Source organism: Psittacula echo (assembly GCF_963264785.1).
Source record: "Psittacula echo genome assembly, chromosome: 1".
Taxonomy (NCBI): Eukaryota; Metazoa; Chordata; class Aves; order Psittaciformes; family Psittacidae; genus Psittacula; species Psittacula echo.
In genome coordinates this window covers 137198312-137216989 of record NC_137735.1, presented here as the reverse complement: position 1 = coordinate 137216989, position 18678 = coordinate 137198312, and the positions used below count along the sequence as shown (strand labels likewise).

Here is an 18678-nt window from a genome sequence, read left to right as displayed (position 1 = left end):
CTGTGAATATTCTAGTGTCCACAGGCTGAAGAAATGGGCTGACATGCTTGGGGCCACCCAGATGGAAAGCAGCTTGGCAGAAAAGGACCTGAGTGCCTTGGTGGACACCAGGTTGAACATGAGTTAGCGATGTGCCCTTGCCACAAACAGGATGAATAATGAACTGGGCTGCATTAGGCAAGTATCGCCGGCAGCTTGAGGAAGGTGATCCTTCCACTTTATTCAGTGCTGAGGAGGCACTGTGTCCATTCTGGGTTCCTCAGAAAAGACAGACAGGGACATCCTGGACAGAGTTCAACAAAGGGCCACAAAGATGATGAAGGGGATGACGTATCTCCTACATGAAAAGGCTGAGAGAGCTGGGACTGTTCCACCTGGAGAAGGCTCAGGGGAATCTCATTAATGTACATAGATACGTGAAGGCAGGGTGCAGAGAAGACATAACAAGGCTCTTCTCACTGGTGCCCATGGACAGGACCAGAGGCAATGAGCACAAACTGAAATACAGGAGGTTCCCTCTGAACATCAGGAAACACCTTTTCACTGTGAGGGTGACTGAGCACTGGCACAGGCTCCTCAGGTTGTGGAATCATTGAATACCTTGAGTTGGAAGGGGCCCATCATCAAGTCCAACTCCCTGCTCCTCGCAGGATGACCTAAAGCTAAACCATATGACAAGGAGCATCACTGAGATGCTCCCTGAACTCTGACAGGGTTGGTGCCATGACAAGTTCCCTGGGGAACATGTTCCAATGACCAACCACCCCTTCAGTGAAGTTTTTCCTAATGTCCAATCTGAACTTCCCCTGACGAAGCTTCATTCTATTTTCTCATGTCATATTGCTGGTCACCAGAGAGAGGAGTTTCCATCCCTGGAGACAATCAAGAGTCATCTAGACAGAGTCTGGGCCAACCTGCTCTAGGTGGCCCTGTTTTGAGCATGGGCTTGGAGCCAACGACTTCAACAAGTTCCTTTCAACCTCAACTGTTCTGTGATTCTGTGACTTATGATGTTGCTGAATGACCAGCCTAGAGGTTCATGTTAAAAACTCCTCTGCAACACAATGGATGCCTTCAACAGTGTATGGTGGCCTTCCCCATTTCATGTCTGTTTATCCCTTTTCAGCATTTCACTCATCACTCTTCCTCCACAGGACCCTGCCCATCGAAGCCTCCAACCCAATCCTTACTCGATGACATTTCAGGGCAGAATCTATCTTTGCCCACCACCCTGTGAAGAACCTCACACTTGCAACAAGGTGCGACACCTGTATGCAGTGAAGCGGTTGGGCCAGGCCTGCTGGAACCGGCCATGTTAATTAAGGAAAGTGGCCACCAACTGGGACACCGCACAGGGGCTGGGGGCCACCAACTGGGACACCCCTTAGGGCCTGGGGCTCGGCATCGGCCGCACCAATCCAGGGCGCTCCAGCGGCCCCTCGCTACCCGCACCGCGGGACACCCGCCACGCTCCCAATGGCCGCCTCGCGGAGGGCGGGGCTTGGCCCACCTGACGCGTTTCAAACGGGCCAACCGCCGGGCGCGGAGGGAGGGCGGGCCGGTGCGCAGTCCCGCCTGGGAGTTTAAAGCGCCATTTTGTGCCGGGCGGTAGGCTATCGATCGTCGCTCCCCACCGGGCGGGAGGGCGCCGGGGTGTGGTGAGACGGCGGGCGCTCGGCGGCGGCCGAGCTGTGGCCGCCTCCTCATCCCTGCTCCGCTCTCCCTTCTCAGCATTTTTTAGCCCGCCCGCCCCGTCCCTCTGCCTCCATGACCCGCAGGAGGAAGCAGGCGGCGCTGGAGAGAGGAGCCGGGAAGATGAACCAAGAAGCGGGGAGCGCCGCAGTGGCTGCAGGAGACCAGGCGGTGTCGGCAGAGACAGCCGACGGCGGAGCGGCTCCCGCTGCGTGGGGGCTGGAAGGGGGAACGGAGAAAGTTGTGTACTCGCGTTCGCAGGTCTCCTTCGCCGGCACCAAGGCGTTGGGCGACGCCCTCAAGCTCTTCATGCCCAAGTCCACGGAGTTCATGAGCTCCGACTCGGAGCTGTGGAACTTCCTTTGCAGCCTCAAGCATGAGTTCTCCCCGGTCATTCTCCGCAGCAAGGACGTCTACGGATACGCCTCCTGCCGAGCCGTCGTCCCCGACCCTCCGCCGCCCTCGGCGGAGCGACCCCGCCGCCGCGTCGGCAAGCGGCGCCTCCCGGCCGCGGAAGCCAAGCGCCGGGCCGCGACGGCTGGTGGCAGCGCCAAGCGGCGGCGGAGGCGACGGCGCCGCAGGAGGGTACGGGAGAGGCAGCGGCAAGCGAGGGCACCGGTGGCCGCCGACCCCTGCGGTGGAGGGGAAGAGGCGGCGTTGGCGTTGTGCCCGCCGGTCGAGGAGGCGGACAGCGAGCGGGACAGCCCGGCGGGGGGCGCCGCTTGGGAGCCCTTCGGCGGCAAGTCGCTGGAGGAGATCTGGAAGGCGGCCACCCCCAGCCTCACCACCTTCCCCTCCATCCGGGTGCGGGGCAGCGTCTGGAGCCGCCGGAGCCTGGCGGCAGCGCAGCGCCGAGCGCAGCGTATCCTCGGCGTGGACCTGTCTCCCGTGGTGCGGGTGCGCCGCTTCCCCGTGTCGCCGTCCTGAGGCCGCGGGTGGGTTGGGGGGGGGGATGTTGACCGACTCCTCACCTTCTCCGCGGTGCGGATAAAGAGACCGATAACAGTCACCTGTTTACATTGCTTTTTGTCTGGATCGTGTTCCGGTGCTGCACTTTATGGCCCGCTCTGGCGGGGGCCGGACCCCCAGCCGCACGGGGGGCGGCTTGCCGGGACGCGCAGCCAGGGCTCCGGCCTGGGCCTCGGCCCGGCCCCGCTGGGGCGCGGGGAGATGCGAGGGACCCTCCGGCAGGTATCACGCGTGGGGACCAAGTTCCACTTTTTTTCTCTCCCATTGGGCTACCTCACTGGTCCAGAAGTCCACCCAAGAAATTATTTTCCAAAGGAACTTACTTTCATGCTTGTATAATAAAGCACCATCTGATTCTTGCTAATTTTCCCCCACCCTTCCCGTTCTCCCTTTTCCGATGGATTATGTATGCTTTGTGGTGTTGCACTAGTATGTGCTCAGGGTATTTTGAATCCCAAGCATTCCCAAGTTTTGGTTTACTCCGGTCAAGGATGCATAAAGAATGGCGGTTCAGGACTTGTGGCTATTCTCGATGGTGCAAAACCCTTTAATTTCATGGGCTTAGTGATATATCAAGTTGTATTGCGCAGTATAATTGTTACACTTTTGTATCTAAAGTAATTTTTAAAGTTTTCTAGTTGAACCAAGTATTTGTTTCTATTGAGCACCTAAGGATAGGATCATTCTGATATTTTATAACCCTGTTTACTTTAGGGAAGCTCATCTGGTCAACCTAAGTGAACTTAATAAAAGTCAAAGAACAGTGGCGTTTCAGTTCAATGAAACTGTACAAGGATGGGTTCCTTGGTGAAGTACACCATCTAGATACTTAATGTAAGCACACTTCGAGTTTGTGAAGAATGTATCTACTTATCAGAGTGATGTATAGGTGTCTGAAGGTGAACTATGATACGATGTTGGTGCTGATAGCCAGAAGTCAGTAGCTCTCATGACACAAATACCGCACTGAAGTGCCTTTCTCTGCAGAAAGAGCAAGACTTGATACCTGATCTCTCCATCACAAAATAGTGCTGGTTGTTATCCCATGACTGTGAGATGATTAATGATGGGTAATCATATTTAACGTAATTACTTGCATGTAATTATTTTTATAAACCTCTCCTGTGTTTCGCAGTAGACACTGATGCAAAACTCATGATGTAGCTTGATTATTTTGACTGAAAAATATCATGTTGTCATTCTATATGATAAGCAGTCACCCTTTAAACTGATTTATTAAAGGCCTTCTTTAGGTCTTGTGCCTTGCAGTTGGTGCGTGAGGAGCAAAAATATGTGTGAGGGAGAATGTGATTTATTTTCTTTTCCTTAAGAAATAGTAGGTGATAGCCTGTTTATGTACCTGATATCCTGGTAGATGAGACTGACTAACCAGCTTCTGTGATAGAACAAATGACTTCACAACTTGCTTATAGAATGGTTTGGTGACTTAAAATTTCTGATGTCTCTTGACTCCTTATTGCTTGCTGTTGACAGAGGCAATAAGATAGTTTGATGTGTGGAGGCTGCTTGTAAAAGCTTGGTAGTCCTAACCTAGAGTAGCCACCTTCCTCTAAAACCTGTTAATGGTTTTTAGTTCTTGCTTAGCAAAGCTGCAAAGTTCTTATTCTTCCAAACTAAAACTTAATCTGTATCCATCAGGCTTTTGAAACTGTTTACATAACGTTAGGCTGCCTGCTGATTGCTGCAGTAGTGCCACGTCACATTTCAGAAGTGAATTAAGAAATGGAAGTTCAAGGGTGCGTATTATCATGCTGTTTCTCTGGCTAGCTATAATACCTCCTTAAATGTGAAGGTGAAATTGTGTTGATGTAAAACCCAGTAAGATAAGCTGCAGTGTGACCAAATGCCAAGGCTCCAAGTATTTCAGTTCTGACTTTCCACATTACATTCAAGAACACATGTTAAGAGTATTGTTATTAATTCTTGAAGAGTCTTGTTGATTTCAGTGCTCCTACTGTTAGGTTATTTTTGTAGTATTCTTTTGAAAGACCTGTGTGGAAAGATGGCAAAATATAGGCAGTTGTCTTGTGCAGATTCTTCAGTGAACTCATAAACAGGCACAGGATGGGCTAGATCAGATTTCAAGGGCAGAGTTAGGGCTGCCAGAGGTATGACATGGGAGACACTATATTAAATTTGTGTTGCCCTGTTTGGAACCTTATCCCAAAATGTTCTCTGTGGGTACAAAATACAGTGAAGTAACTTTAACTCTATTGAGTGACTTGTTGTGTGGGCTATATGTGTAAGGCTTGCTTATTTTTCTCCTGGTTGTGCTTTGACTTCTTGGTTTTGAAGTGGCAGCTTTATTGGGGTATGGTTATGGTTTGCTGATACCCTGTTAGCAAGTTGGACTGAAGTTTCACTGTAGTCTAAACTCCTCTGACAGCTGCATTTACAGGTTCTTAATTGAGCTATTTCAATCTGAAGTCAGTTAAGAGGGGGAAATCTTTACTTAGCTTTTCTGGCAAATTAATGTGTTGAAATAGGTCAGCAAAGGATCTGAGAACAGGGTGGCGTGTGAAAGCTAACAGTTTACAGGGAAGCCAAGAGAGCTAATTTCATCATTGTTTTCATGGCAGTTTGTGGCAATCCAGGACAGGATTATCTGTGATCCAGCTTTCTCCTTCCTTTTTTCTTCTCAAACCTCTGTGCTCGTATGAGGAAGCTAAATAATGAGAAAACTAGTCAGTTTTAGATTTGGACAGGTTAATACTTACTGGCTTTTGTACGACTTTTTAGCTGTAGACCAGAGCTGAGGAAGTTTGGAAAGGGGTGCGTGAAATTGCTGCAGCATTGAGTTAGGTAGTTTTAAACATGGAAGCCTTAGGGTTTATTCTACGTAAAGGGCTAACAATGCCGTTGTGCTCTACCTATATGTGTGCTGTTGGAGAAGGTGTAATGGATTAGATGGACTTCTGGTCTGACTCCATGTGGTGGTTCTTATGCACACAGTGAGTGGTGTGAGAAGTGTGATTTGCCTGATTTAACTCAGTGATTTCAGCATCCTGTCATATGGCGTTCCGAGACTGACAAAATGCAGGCCCAGAATAAATCCAGTGTACAATGCCCAGTCTAGTCCAGTCAGCAGGGGTGGTTTCATATTAAACAGGAATCTTGTGGTAACCTCTCTTGCCAGACTTCTCTTGCAGTAGCTGGTTCCTTCCCTTATGAGCTCACATCATACAGTGGCTTTGTGTACTGGAAGTTATACTACTTCCTTTACCAAATCTGAATTTTCATCCAGTAACTCAAAGGTTCCTGAACTTCAAAATGCTACGATGTCAAAAAGAGTTGTGTAATGGCCCCAGGTGCCAGGGTGAAAGTTTAGACCATTGTATCTAGTACGTTGCCTAGTGTAGGCTTTATGTTCAAGAGGCAGTGCCTTCCTCTGAGTCATTGTACAAATACATTGTTTGGGACTGAAGCTCATAAGAGGAGAAAGCAGTGCCTTGTAAAAAATTTTCCTGTACTCTAATGTTGCATAGAAGTTTCCACATCAAAAGGACCAAAATTTACAACTGGTCCTTGAAACCGTCCATTGCTAGCCAGTAAACACCAAACTTTGTATATGCCCAAACCTCATGTGGAGCATGTTGTGTATGTTTTGCAAAGACAAGACTTGTGGTAATTGGATTTTGCTCTGAACGAATAGGGGATGTTGTGTGCATCTGCATTTCATTGCCTATCCGAAGCAAAGGGCAGAGTGAATCCAGTTTATAGATTGCAGCTTTGATCCCAAATAATTTTACGCTTACTTCAACAAGGCAGGGTCTTGCCCTCCTCATGCTATTTGAAACAGTCTATCAGTGCCGAAGTTTGAGCCCAAAGTTCGTATGCATGTGGAACCAGTGGTACTGAAAGCATCTCCTGTTTCCTTTTGGCCCAGTGGACTGAACCAAAATAATTCAGATTTGTATGAATGAGTTGAAAACAATGATTTCGGGTCGAACAGAATGTTTTGTTTGACTTGAGATGCTCTGGTTTTGCTTGTGTCCACAAATATAGGAAATCTGGATGCAAAGGACTAGATTCACAGAGCAAATTGCTTCACAGGTATTCATATAAAATGAGATAATAGGTAAGAAATCCTGGACTTTTAGAGACCCAAATTCCAGTTCCCCCTCTTGGAGAAGGTACTTTGAAATTCTGAATCCTGAGGACTGTGTTACAACAGCTTGAAAGATTTCACTCTGTACAATAATATTCACTAAACTAAGAGAAAAATTCCTGGATATTGCGTTTTTTAGGAAACACCTTGCTTCTTCATCCGCTGTTTACTTTTGGTGAGCATAACTGCCTTAACTGAGGAAAGACTGAGGCAGACTCACTCAGAGTGTTCTGTGGTAGGGGCTTTGCTTGGCAGGGACTCCAAATGTGTACTGCTCGTGATGATTTGCTACCAAATTATCATGAGGCAGCCAATAAGTGTGTTAGGCCAATGAAGGAGAATTTTGGAACACTTCTTACTGTTAATCAAGGCAAAGGCATTTTTCCATATTGTAAAAATAAAGCATATTTCCTCAACATTACCGCCTAATTATCTTTATAGAATTACCAAAAAAATCTTTTATTTCTTCTCATTGCTACCGTTTTCTTATGTGAAAAGACTTGAAAATTCAAGGTTAATATCAAGAATGAGTCTCAATTATCCATTTATTTACATGAAACTCCCCAGGAAACTGCTAAGAAAGCCTTGACATTATCGGAGATGGAAAAAGTGAGCCTTCATTCAGGCAGGTCATTTTTACTCAAACAAGTGTGCATGATACCCAGCCAAGCAGAAAGCGTGTGGTTCCCTATACTGTCCATGGGCCTGTAAGATTCCACTCCTGTTCTCCTTCAACCTCCTTTATTTGAGGTTATAGAAGATGCGACCTAACAGCATTGAAGTTAAAACACTGCCACCAGGAAAGCCCTCTCCCTTGAACTGCTCTGATCATCCTGGGTTTTTCTCCTCATTGCTACTTCAGGAACACAGATGAGCTGTACCTGCCCTATTTTCCTAGGCTAGTTTTGAGAAGTGAGGTAGAGTGAACATAATGTAGATGGGAGGTAAAATTCTTGCTCTGAAAGACAGTTATTTTTGTGTGTGTCTTGTGTGTAGCTGGTTGCTGCTTTCCACCTCCTCAGTCTTCACTGTCTTTGCCTTCAGCCATCTGTAATTGCCTGTTATTTTGCTTGTGCAGCTGAGCAGCCTATATATCAGCTTATGTTGCCCAAGCTAAATCAACTTGCTATAGGATGACCTGTGAAGATAGAGAAGACGCGTTCACAAGTGCACATACTTGTACTAGTTGTCATGCTAACTTTACCTTTGGGCAGCAGTGGACTTTACTCAAAATGCCAGATGCTGTTTCCAAACAGATGGTATTTCCTGGATGAAAGGTAGGAAACCAAACTGAAAGAAACTGATGTGATGATTCCTTGTGATGGAGTCTGCATGAGCCAAGATGCCTTTTCATAGACTTTCTGAAAAGGAAGTTTCTTTCCATCTCCCCATGAATCCATACACTTAAATTCTAAAATGAAGGTGCTATGTTTTTATAGTTTGTTGCCTTTTTGTTTTGTACATTCCAGGATTGTTAAAAATAATTTATAATTGAACTTGTCCCATGGCTCCATAAGATAAGTGGTGAACAATGAGCATGTAATTCTAAACTAACTGTGCAGTGTCAGGTTGTGTAGGAAGCTGACACAACACATTGCACCCCCTCTAAGGACATGTGTCTCCTCAACTACAGGGAGATGGTGGCACAGATTGGGACCAGTGATACAAGTTTTCTTGAAACAGAGCAGAAAGAGGGGATAGGGCATGGGCTGAGTTGTACTTACCCTTCATTCTACCCAAGCTCCAGTGTAAGGTTCCAAATATCAAGGATTTCCAAATTATGCAATATATATATGCATAGCAAGGACTAAATTTTATATATGATATATGTAATAATTGATGGAAGCTTGCAATTGGTATTTGCGTGCACACACACAAATGCACTCACAGCTCCTTGTCATTAAGAGATCTTTTTTCTAGTTTTAATTTGTCCAATGCCATTGTATGCCATATATATTTTAAACATGCCCCAAATTTCCATCCTATACAGGATCAGCAAAACTGTCCCAAGGCCACAGCAATCCTTCCTGGAATCTACATTGTTATCTCCAGTTATCCCATCCAGAAATCACTTTCCAGTAAGATTTCTGTGGACTTCTGCCTTGTGTTGAATCTACTAATATAAAAAGTTGTGGCATAATTTCCACTTAGTACTGCAGCCTGGGAGATGATGAGGGGAATTTCACTCCTCCAGAGGAATGGGTATCCAATTTTTTCTTTTACTCTTCCAGTGATAGTTTGATAGAGGAAGCAACTGGGGACAGAAAATCTTAAAACCAATCTTTTGCCTTAGCTGGAAGACTGAAGTGCTGTTCCTGCTGCTGCTGAGTGGCCATCAGTGGGAAGGGTCAAACAGCTCAGGCACAAAGTGCCTTCCACTTAAGTACTTTTTCCAGGAAGAAACCTCTTCCTGTGAAGGCACAGGAATAGTGCTGTGCTGAATCTGAGTGAGCTTTGATGTGGCTGTAAATGTCAGGTGTGATTTTCTTCATATAAATTCTCAGTTGTTCATACCTTAGCTTGTCCTAAAGAATGGACAGCTTTTCTTTTCATCCCTAGGCCTTTTAAAGAACTCAAAGTTTAAATCTTTCAAATGCTGCCTATGCTATTTTTCTTCTCAAAGATGCATCCATTGCTCAGGAAGTTGTGTATGTGGAACATAGAATAATTCAGGTTGGAAGAGACTTAGTGAGGTTAACCTGGTCAACAGCATCCTCCACAAGCAAGCACAGATGAATGATGTCTTGAAAATTGGTCCTTTAGAGACATCCTAAGTACTCTTCTTTAAAAAGATGGTGAAGAAATAGAGAGGAAATTTAATCAGAAACAAGAATGGGAGGGAAATACCCTGAGTTGACATCTACAATGAAAAAATAAGGTACCAATCTTTGATATTCTAAACTTTGTACATAATGACCTTAGTGTCATTTGGAGCTTTTTATCCTCTCATCTACCCAGGATACTTAAATTAATGCTGCTGAACAGAAATGTCCCCATACTTATACCGCTTCTGGACAAGTGCTAAAAGGTAGAGGAGGAAATTCCTGTCAGTTCTTATTTTTTGAAATTGTTCCATCTACTTCAGTGCCCTTGTTTCACAATCCAGCGTTTTCCTGCAGTTCCATGTAATTTGACAAAATTCCCGAGTGCAGTGGGTTGTGCCACAGAGAATATACCCTAGCTGCTCTTAAAATACATTATTTGAATACTGATTAGATCCATCAAATGTGCTCATTTGTTAGCAATAAATAATGATCCTTTGTGTAAGAACTGTGCATAAATTACTTCCATCTGCACATAAATTTCACCTTGTTGTCCAGTATCTAATGGAAGCTGTTTCATCCATCTTTTCACCAGACCAGGTGTCTTTAATATTCCCCTGATGCTTGTATTCTTATGAGTTGGCCTAACATTTTTGTCATTGTCTGTTCCCTCACATCCAGCTTCCTCTTCCGTATTTCCAAAGTATGTAAGAATCCCCTTCCTATTAAGAAAAAAGAAGTCATAATCACAGTGATCACATCCTACTTGGAAAAATTTGAATGAAACAAAACCTCAAGAATTTTGGAGGACTGCCTGAAATGATCTTGAAAAATAGAAGTTTGACTTAATGAAAAATGTCCTATTTAAAAGAAAAGGAAAGCAGAAAGCAGTTGTTGTTGCATGATTTATTTTGTTGACTTTTTATCAAAACATCTTCTATTTTTGCAAAAAAGTCTTCCATTAAACTAAATGTTTGGAAACTGCACTTTTTTGGCAAAAGTAGAAAAGATAACGGAGGCAGAATCTGCCTAGACTTTCTTTTTTAGTTATTATTTGAGTAACTTCAGTGTTTATAAATGCAGAACAGTGCGTCAATGGGCACTGGAAGCACACTTACTCTGAGTGATTTTTTTTCCATGGTTTTTCACTAGGTGCTAGTGGTGCCTAGTCCAGGCTCAGCAGGTATCTACCTAAGGGAATCATTGAAGAGGTGAGCTGGTCAGCTGGGCACTGGCTGGGCAAGAGGGTCCTTGGGTTAGGCACAATTCGCAGGCATGGTAGGATATTAGGATCACCATGTCTTCCCTGCTGATGCTCAGCATCTCCCCTCTCAAGGCACTCCTTCCATTGGAACCTGGGTTCAAAAGGCTGTTGACTTCCTACATTGCACAGGATTTTCTCTTGATCACTGAGTATAAAATACCGCCATTTCAGAATTGCAGCTCTCTGTTTTGCCTCACTGGAATGCTACATAATAGCAGGAGCACTAGATAAGGAAATAATATTTCATGTCAGCAGTGTTGCTAATTAACATGTAAATCATTTCACTCACTTTCCCCCATCACAAGACAGGCTTCAAAAAAGTCAAAAGATTTTTAAATGATATATTATATGTGAGACTCAACTTTTGTGAGTCTCTAGATTTCATGCTTTTCAAGGTTTTCTTTGCCTCCAAGAAGAACAGAATCTCATTTTAATTTTAAATGATAAATAAGTTTTCTCAGTCTAGGAATTGGGACAGTAAGAAAAAACATCAAATACCATGATCCTGGCAATAAAACTGCAGAGTTGGCAGTCGTAGGTCAGAGAAGACAAGGCCTGGGAGAGAGCCAGGGCCTGCCTGTGAACAGGAGCAGGAGGCTGGAGACAGCTCTGGAATCTGTTTGGGCAACAGGCACCCTAGGAGAAGAGAGAGTCATGCAGAGAAGCAGCTTTTTGCTGCTATGGGAGCAATAACAGCAGAGCTTATTTCCACTTAAAGGGGTTTCCTACTAGAACTGCAACTGGCAAACCCTGCCCATGAAGATGAAAGTTAAACAGCTTCCCAGGACGGAGTTAACATGAGCAGAAAGGAGTTGCTGCGTGTGTAAAAGCATCCATAGAAAAGGTTTTGTTGGCATGGCTATGGGGTTTTGGAATGGGCGTGTGGTTGTTTTGGGTTTTTTTAAATTGATGGAGAGCAAGACTGTAGGAAAGGGAGAGGACACAGGCACTATTGTATACAGCCATGATTTGCATATCTCTACCATGATTTTGAACAATTGCAATGAGGTCATAGTAGGATTCCCCAGGTGTTAGGACCTGTTGGGAGGTGCAGAGGACCTTTGACAGCAAAGCAGTCTTCTACTACTCCCATGAAAACTGGGAATACTTATGGGAATTCATTGTAAAGCCTGTAGGTTTGCAAAACCTGAAGCATATCCATTCCTGGCTCTAGGCTTCCTGTGCACAGAAGTCCCATCAAACATACTAGTCATGATTTTAGGTTGCTATCTGGATCATCAATTTGAGGGCATGTTAAAAGAGGTTCAGCTATATTATCTGTCCATATTCTTTTCATCTTGGTAGCTGCGCTTTAGAAATAAATCATCTGGTCTGTGCTTAGGAAGACCCAAGTTTCAGGATATCTTCTGGTGAATAACATTAATTCAGTTCAGCTGATGTCAGTCTGTCTAGACTAGATGAAGGAAAGCTTGGATCCATGTGATAATATAATGCAAAAATTTAAGCTTACACCACTCCAGGCAGGTTTGGAGTTCAGCATTCACTAAACCAGCATGGGTGGTAGATGGTGCTGGGCTTGAGCTCAAATCAGATGCAGGACTGATCAACAGTGTAGGCACAGCCAGAGAAAGGGCTGGCTGGTCATGGAGAGAACATCATCTGGGGGGTGTAATAGGTTTGACAGATGGTTGCACCCTCTTACTCACTGGTGCCTGCTGTATGTGCTGTTGCAAATTGCAGAGTTGGGCTCAAAGGCAATGACTGCTGCTTAAGTAGTGACCTACTTAGGTGGAAAGCAGCATGTGAATGTGCTTACTAATACCTTAGCTAAGTGTGAGTGTTTTAAGTGAAGAGCTGCTATTCCTCCACCCATCTGATGAACTGCCCATGCTTTAACCAGACATTTTTTACCGTCTGCTCTGGTACCCATCAGAAGGATCCGCAGCATCCAACTCGGACATAGATATGTAAATGATAGTATCATCTCCTCCTGTAGGTCTTGAAAAGCATCAGCCTCCCTCCCCTAACTTTGCAGAGAACACAGATGTTCACTAACATTTAGGTGTGAATTAACTGCCTAAGGCTGTGTCTGCATAAATGTTTTGGTTCAAAGCTATAGAACCGTTTTGAAGTGAACTTCCTGATTACTCCCACTTACCATGCATTGATTTGGTATGCAAAACAGTTTTGATGTATTTGAGCTAGAGTCCTTTGAGAGGAGACTTAACCAGAACCTCAACCCCAACCGCAACACTGTATTTGACGTTCTTCTGTATCATTTTCTCTTTCCTTCTTTTCTGCAATGGTAACATACACGCCATCAGCATCCCAGAAATCATAGAATCATAGAATGGTTCGGGTTGGAAAGGGCCTTAAAGATCATCTAGTTCCAACCTCCCTGCCATGGGCAGGGATGCCTCACCCTAGACCATGTCGCCCAAGGCTCTGTCCAGCCTGGCCTTGAACACTGCCAAGAATGGAGCATTTACCACTTCTTTGGAGTGTGCAATCAGAGGCCCTGAAAAACGGGTACAATCCGTTAACTGTGCTTTGAGGGGGCTGGAAGAGTACCCAAGCAGCAGCATAACCCGCTGGCAGTACCAGTAGGCTGCTAACTGCTGAATAGTACCTTGGTAAATTGGTAAGATGATGGTCTTGCTCTTGAAGATCCAAATGTCTGGGGTTGGCATGACTGATATATCTCCAGTGTGGACAGCTCAAGTCAATCTTTGAGTGGAAGCTGACCACCCAGCCTGTTCAGCATCAGGAAAATTGTTCAGAAGGGCATGTTTCTTCTGGCACTGCTTTGGGGCCATGGACTCCATCGAAGAGCCATTCAACGATATATCAATGGACACGTCTTTTGGTCCTCTTCCTCACCAGAATAAGGGGAAGAGCACCAATGGACCAGCTTCCAGCTACACATGGATAGTGGGGGACCACCTCCTGTGCTGTATGCCTGTGTCTAACCCCTGAAGTTGCCCCTTCCTGATTTCTACAGGGTGATCCCATCATTCAGAAAATAACTATTTCCTCCACATATGTGTATCAGTGCATGCCTTCTGGGTGCGTGAGTACACAGGGATTGCAGTACAAGTTTAGGTCAAGCAAAAGAAGTCCCACAGCTTCAGCTAAAAGGACTTTATTAACAGAAAAGTGTATTAACAGACCTTGCGTAACTACAGGACCCAGCAGGCCACAGAACCGTGCAAAACCAAGGCAAAGTAGTTCAAGTTAAATTACTAAGAGATAGGGGTAAAGACATGAAACCTGTTGGTACTCTCTGGCTTGCCTTGTTTATGAGGACTGAAATACTTCCTGAGCACATGGCTGCTTTTTGTCACAGATACCTGGGCGAAGCTTTTTGAAAATGGGTTTGAATTGTGACCACAGCACCATTCCTTCACTCACCTACTCCTTGCTATTTCAGCCTTCTCTTCCCTCCTTCACGCTTCTCCTTTCTGGTGAGATGGAGTCCAAAATGGGGGAGGAAGTGGTAAATGCAAATTGTCTCAATGTGGCTGAAGGCAGGAGCTTTCCCTTGGTCTTTGCAAGTCCCGTGGAACTGACACCAGGGCTGTGGCTGCATCCCAGACAGAATACACTTCTCCATAAAACTGTGCTCACCAGCTCTCAGTACTGTTGAAACCACTGGCATGTTAAACACCTTGTTACTCGTGGCAACCATTTTCTGCTAGTCTAAATTTTATCCTTTCAGAGGGTGGGAGTGGATGAAGTAGCATTTCTAGTTTGCTTAGGAAACTCCAGTGTCCTTGATGTTTGTGCAGAGGCCAGTCCACCCTCTGGTGCTTCTGCAGACCACAGTCATGGCCAGTGATTTACCAGCTCAGCTGCCCTGGGTACAGAGGGTTTTCCAGATCCCTGCCATAACCCAGTCTTTCCCTATGCTGGTACCTGTGAGCCGAGCAGCACTCACAGCCTGTCCAAGCATGTGACATGAGCCCTGTCTCTCCTGCCCTCTGTTAACCAGCCCCTCAGCCATCCTCATTGTCCCTCACCAGATCTATTTTGTCTAGCTCTGAGGCAAAAATGGCTTACTGTTTTCTAGGGGAAATACTAGAGAAATGTTCTCAAGAGAAAAGCACTGAGCAGCAGAACACATCACCAAGAGCAGAATTCTGTGATAAACTGTTCAACACACCTAGATGGTCTGAGAATAAAATTTTCAGAAATAAAGAGCAGCAATTCTTGGTTTTCCAATCTGTCTGGTTTTCTATTTGGTTGCTGTTCTACCTCTTGAAGAATAGGCAGATGTTTCCTCAGGAATCATACCCTACAGGGCTTGCATCCGTAAAGCACTGGGTGTAGTGCATTGTCCTGGGTTCGGCAGCAGCAGTCAGTTTTTCTTCTTCTTAGTAGCTGGTGCAGCGCTGTGGTTTTGACTTTCGGCCTGGGAATAATACTGATAAAGCCGATGTTTTCAGTTGCTGGTCAGAATGTTTACCCTGACCAAGGACTTTGTGAGTCTCATGCTCTGCCAGGGAGGAGGGGAAGCCGGGAGGAAGCAGGGACAGGACACCTGACCCAAACTAGCCAAAGAGGTATTCCATACCACAGCACGTCATGCCCAGGATGTAGAACTGAGAGTTCCCGGAAGGGCTGGATCACTGCGGGGTGGGGGTGAGGTACCGGTTGGTGAGCGGTTGTATTCTCTTCCTTGTTATTTCCTTTATCATTATTATTATTGGTGGTAGCGGTAGTGATTTGTGTTATACCTTAGTTATTAAACTGTTCTTATCTCAACCCGTGGGAGTTGCATTCTTTTGATTCTCCTCCCCGTCCCTCCAGGAGCAGAGGGAAGAAAGGTGGGGGGAGGGGGGGAAGTAGACTGCGTGGTTCTAATTTACAGCCTGGGCTTAAACCAGGACATGCATCTTATGACTCATAAGTGACTTCTCAGGGACTTTTCAGTTCTGGCTTCCCATAGTCTGCAGCTACAAGGAAACCAGAGCCTTGTTGCTTAGGCATAGTTTCTAATAAGTCAAAGCATTTAGAGATAGCTGTTGGAATGCATAGAGTTTCTGAGGACTGCTGGAGAGCCTTATAGCTAAAGCAGGACTTAGACATTGAAGCGATGTAATTCCTATTTCATCCTGTAAAGTTAGTTACTGGGATATGTAATATTGATGTGTTTAGTTGTCAGACTTTTATACTCACATGTGAACATTTTGGTCTCTGCAAGTCAACAAGCCTGCGCTTGTGCAGAACGTGCGAAGCCTTGCTACAGAAATCCTGGGAAGTACCAGAGGTAGCTGGTAAGGTGCTCAGAGGTTTGCCCAGCTCGTTCTCCACTGTCATGTTCCTCAGCTGCCTGGCCCTAGCCAGAGGGTTCCAACATGCTTGAAGGGTTTTTTCCTCTGAACTTAGCCAAACCTGCTCCCATCCCAGTCTTGACAAGATGACATGAGGCACCCAACAGCATGGATGCATGGCTTTATAGGTGTCCTGGCTTAAACCACAACAATAACACACATTGCTTCGTAACACAGAGTAAACTTAAATGTTTTTCAACTTTGCTGACCTCAATTTCAGCATCAGCTGAGGTCGTGGCATCGAGGTTCAAGACTGAACACAAAATGATTGAGTAAATGCAACTCTTAAGTGAAAACCCACATATCCTTAACAGCTAGGGACATTTTTAGTGGCTTGATATCTCTCACCCAGGATCCTTTCTTCTGTCCTAGCTGGAGGCTCCAATTAAAGCATTGCTCTGCTTGCCATATGGCTCCCTCAGAATTTGGTTAAAGTTGGACTAATTGGCTGATGCTCAGCACCCCTGTCCTCTCACCAGATCTTTCTGTGATGGTGGCCAAAAGCCTCTCTCTGTTGAAACTGCCAGTTCCAGTACCCTTTGGTTTTACCTTAAATCCGATCCCTTGCTTATTACCCAAGCCAAACATGTTTGTGCTGCGGTGACTAAGCATCCTCAGAGAAACAGCTTTTCTGCCTATCCCACAGAATTTTTATGGGCTGTTATTTTGTCTGGGATTTTAGAAAGAGTAATTGGGATATATATTTTCTCTTGTCTGTCCCTTTCAGAGCATGGTCACAGGAATCACCTGCTGTCCTGCAACTGGGCAGTGGTGACAGGGTGCAGAATGTAACACAAACAGTGTATTTCTTTACTTTCAAACCCCTGTCCCATAAGGTATACCAATTTTGGCATTTTACATTTCATTTCCTGCAATTGCAGTTTTGATGAGCCATATCTCTGTAGGTTTGGAAAGAGAAAAGCAAATGTAGTGTGTGGGGCTGTCCTCTTTCTTGGTTTGGCACTGGTGTGCATACATTTATTGAGTTCTTCAGCTGCCAGACTCCTTCCAGCCAAGGCAGCACTGGTATTTGTTCAGGAGATTTTCTGGCTGTTACCACATTCCCAAAGACTGTTCTTCAAAATATGTATCACTGAATGATTCATTGCTCTTTCATCCTCCTTAGTTGTCTGTCTGTAGTTACCCAGCTTTCTATATGCTTACATTGTGCTTCTTTAATGCCTTTTCCACACTTGTGATGAATTATGGTGCTCTCAGTGTGATGCATTGCCTTCTGTCTGCAGGGAAATGTCGGTGTGACATCCATGGATGGCACTGGTTCAGGAAGGAGGTGTGAGATGCTCACCTGATCTGAGTGCTCATCGTATGTGTCTGTCCTAAACATGGGGAAGCCACTGTGGTCACTGCACAAGCTTTGAGGCTTGGGGGCACTGCAAGGAGATGGAGAGGAAGAGTTCGTGGCTACGACTGTTTTTTCCCGTAATTTATTACCAAAAGACTTGACTACACATCTCAGCCAGCTTAAACAGAATAGAGATGTGATATATTTATGCACTGGTGACATCAAAGAGCACAATTGTTCTTTTCTGACTCTATTCGCAGTCGTTGTCCATCCCCGTGATCTGATCCCAGGCGCCTGCTGATGCACACCATCTCCCTCTGTCCAAGGCTGAATTCCTCAGCACAGGAGATAAGGTATCCTTGGTCACTGCCCGCCTTGCCTGTGTAGTGCCCTACTGGGAAGCCATTACTGATATAACAGAGCCGAGTGGGCCCTTTAAGAATATAGTTTTGGATGCAGTAACTTGGAACAAATAAAAAATAATCCACAGGAAAAGAACCACAACAGTGCAGTATCTACCAGCACTCAAGGTAGTAAAAGGCAGGCTCCAGTGATGATAATCCTCTGAGACAGTGTTGTATTTGGCACTCAGACACTTGTGCAATCTGTGTTTCGGGAATCCCTTAACAGAATGGGGAAAGAGTTTCCAATCAGAAAGGAAAAAATGACAATGCTGGGAGTGAAAACTCACTTGTTTAATTAATGGTGTGTCCATGTTTATATCCTCCATAAATCTTGCAAAAGAAGGGGCCAGTCATCGCTCTCCCACTCACCTTTAATCCACAGTGCTCTTTCTCTGCAGACGCAAAGTCCCAGAGAAATATTAATTATCTTCAGAATTTATGTTTGGTTTTGTTGGTGGGAGAATTCTTCTGTTTCCTTAGCTTCAGAGCAAATGAATCACTGTGTAGTGGAAGGCTAGGACATGAGGCTGAGCAAGAATGAGTTTCTTGGTGTTGTCAACTAGAGAATATACACCCCAATGCCTTTTAGTAAATATTTGTTCATGAAGCTTTTCACAGTCTTTTGCTATAGTTGAAACACTAATAGTCCACGTTGCCTAAAAGTATTTTAGGAGCTTGTCAAGATTTAAGATAATTTATTTTTATCTTAAATCTAACCATGTATCTTCTTCCATTTGCTATTTTGATATTTTTATTTTAAAGCATCGAAAATTGGATAAAAGCCTACGCTAAACATTTTTAAAATTGAAAAGGTAGCAATTTTTCGTATACTCAAAGCCTAAAAACGCTTCAGTATATATT

The 18678-nt window shown here is 44.9% G+C and overlaps 1 protein-coding gene across 1 annotated transcript; it reads left to right on the top strand.

The window, feature by feature from the left end:
• The first annotated feature begins 1607 nt into the window (after positions 1-1607).
• CCDC71L (coiled-coil domain containing 71 like) lies at positions 1608-7371 on the top strand. Its single transcript, XM_080613268.1, has one exon. The coding sequence runs from the start codon at positions 1768-1770 to the stop codon at positions 2617-2619; it is 852 nt and encodes a 283-aa protein (XP_080469394.1). The 5' UTR covers positions 1608-1767; the 3' UTR covers positions 2620-7371.
• The last annotated feature ends 11307 nt before the right edge of the window (positions 7372-18678 follow it).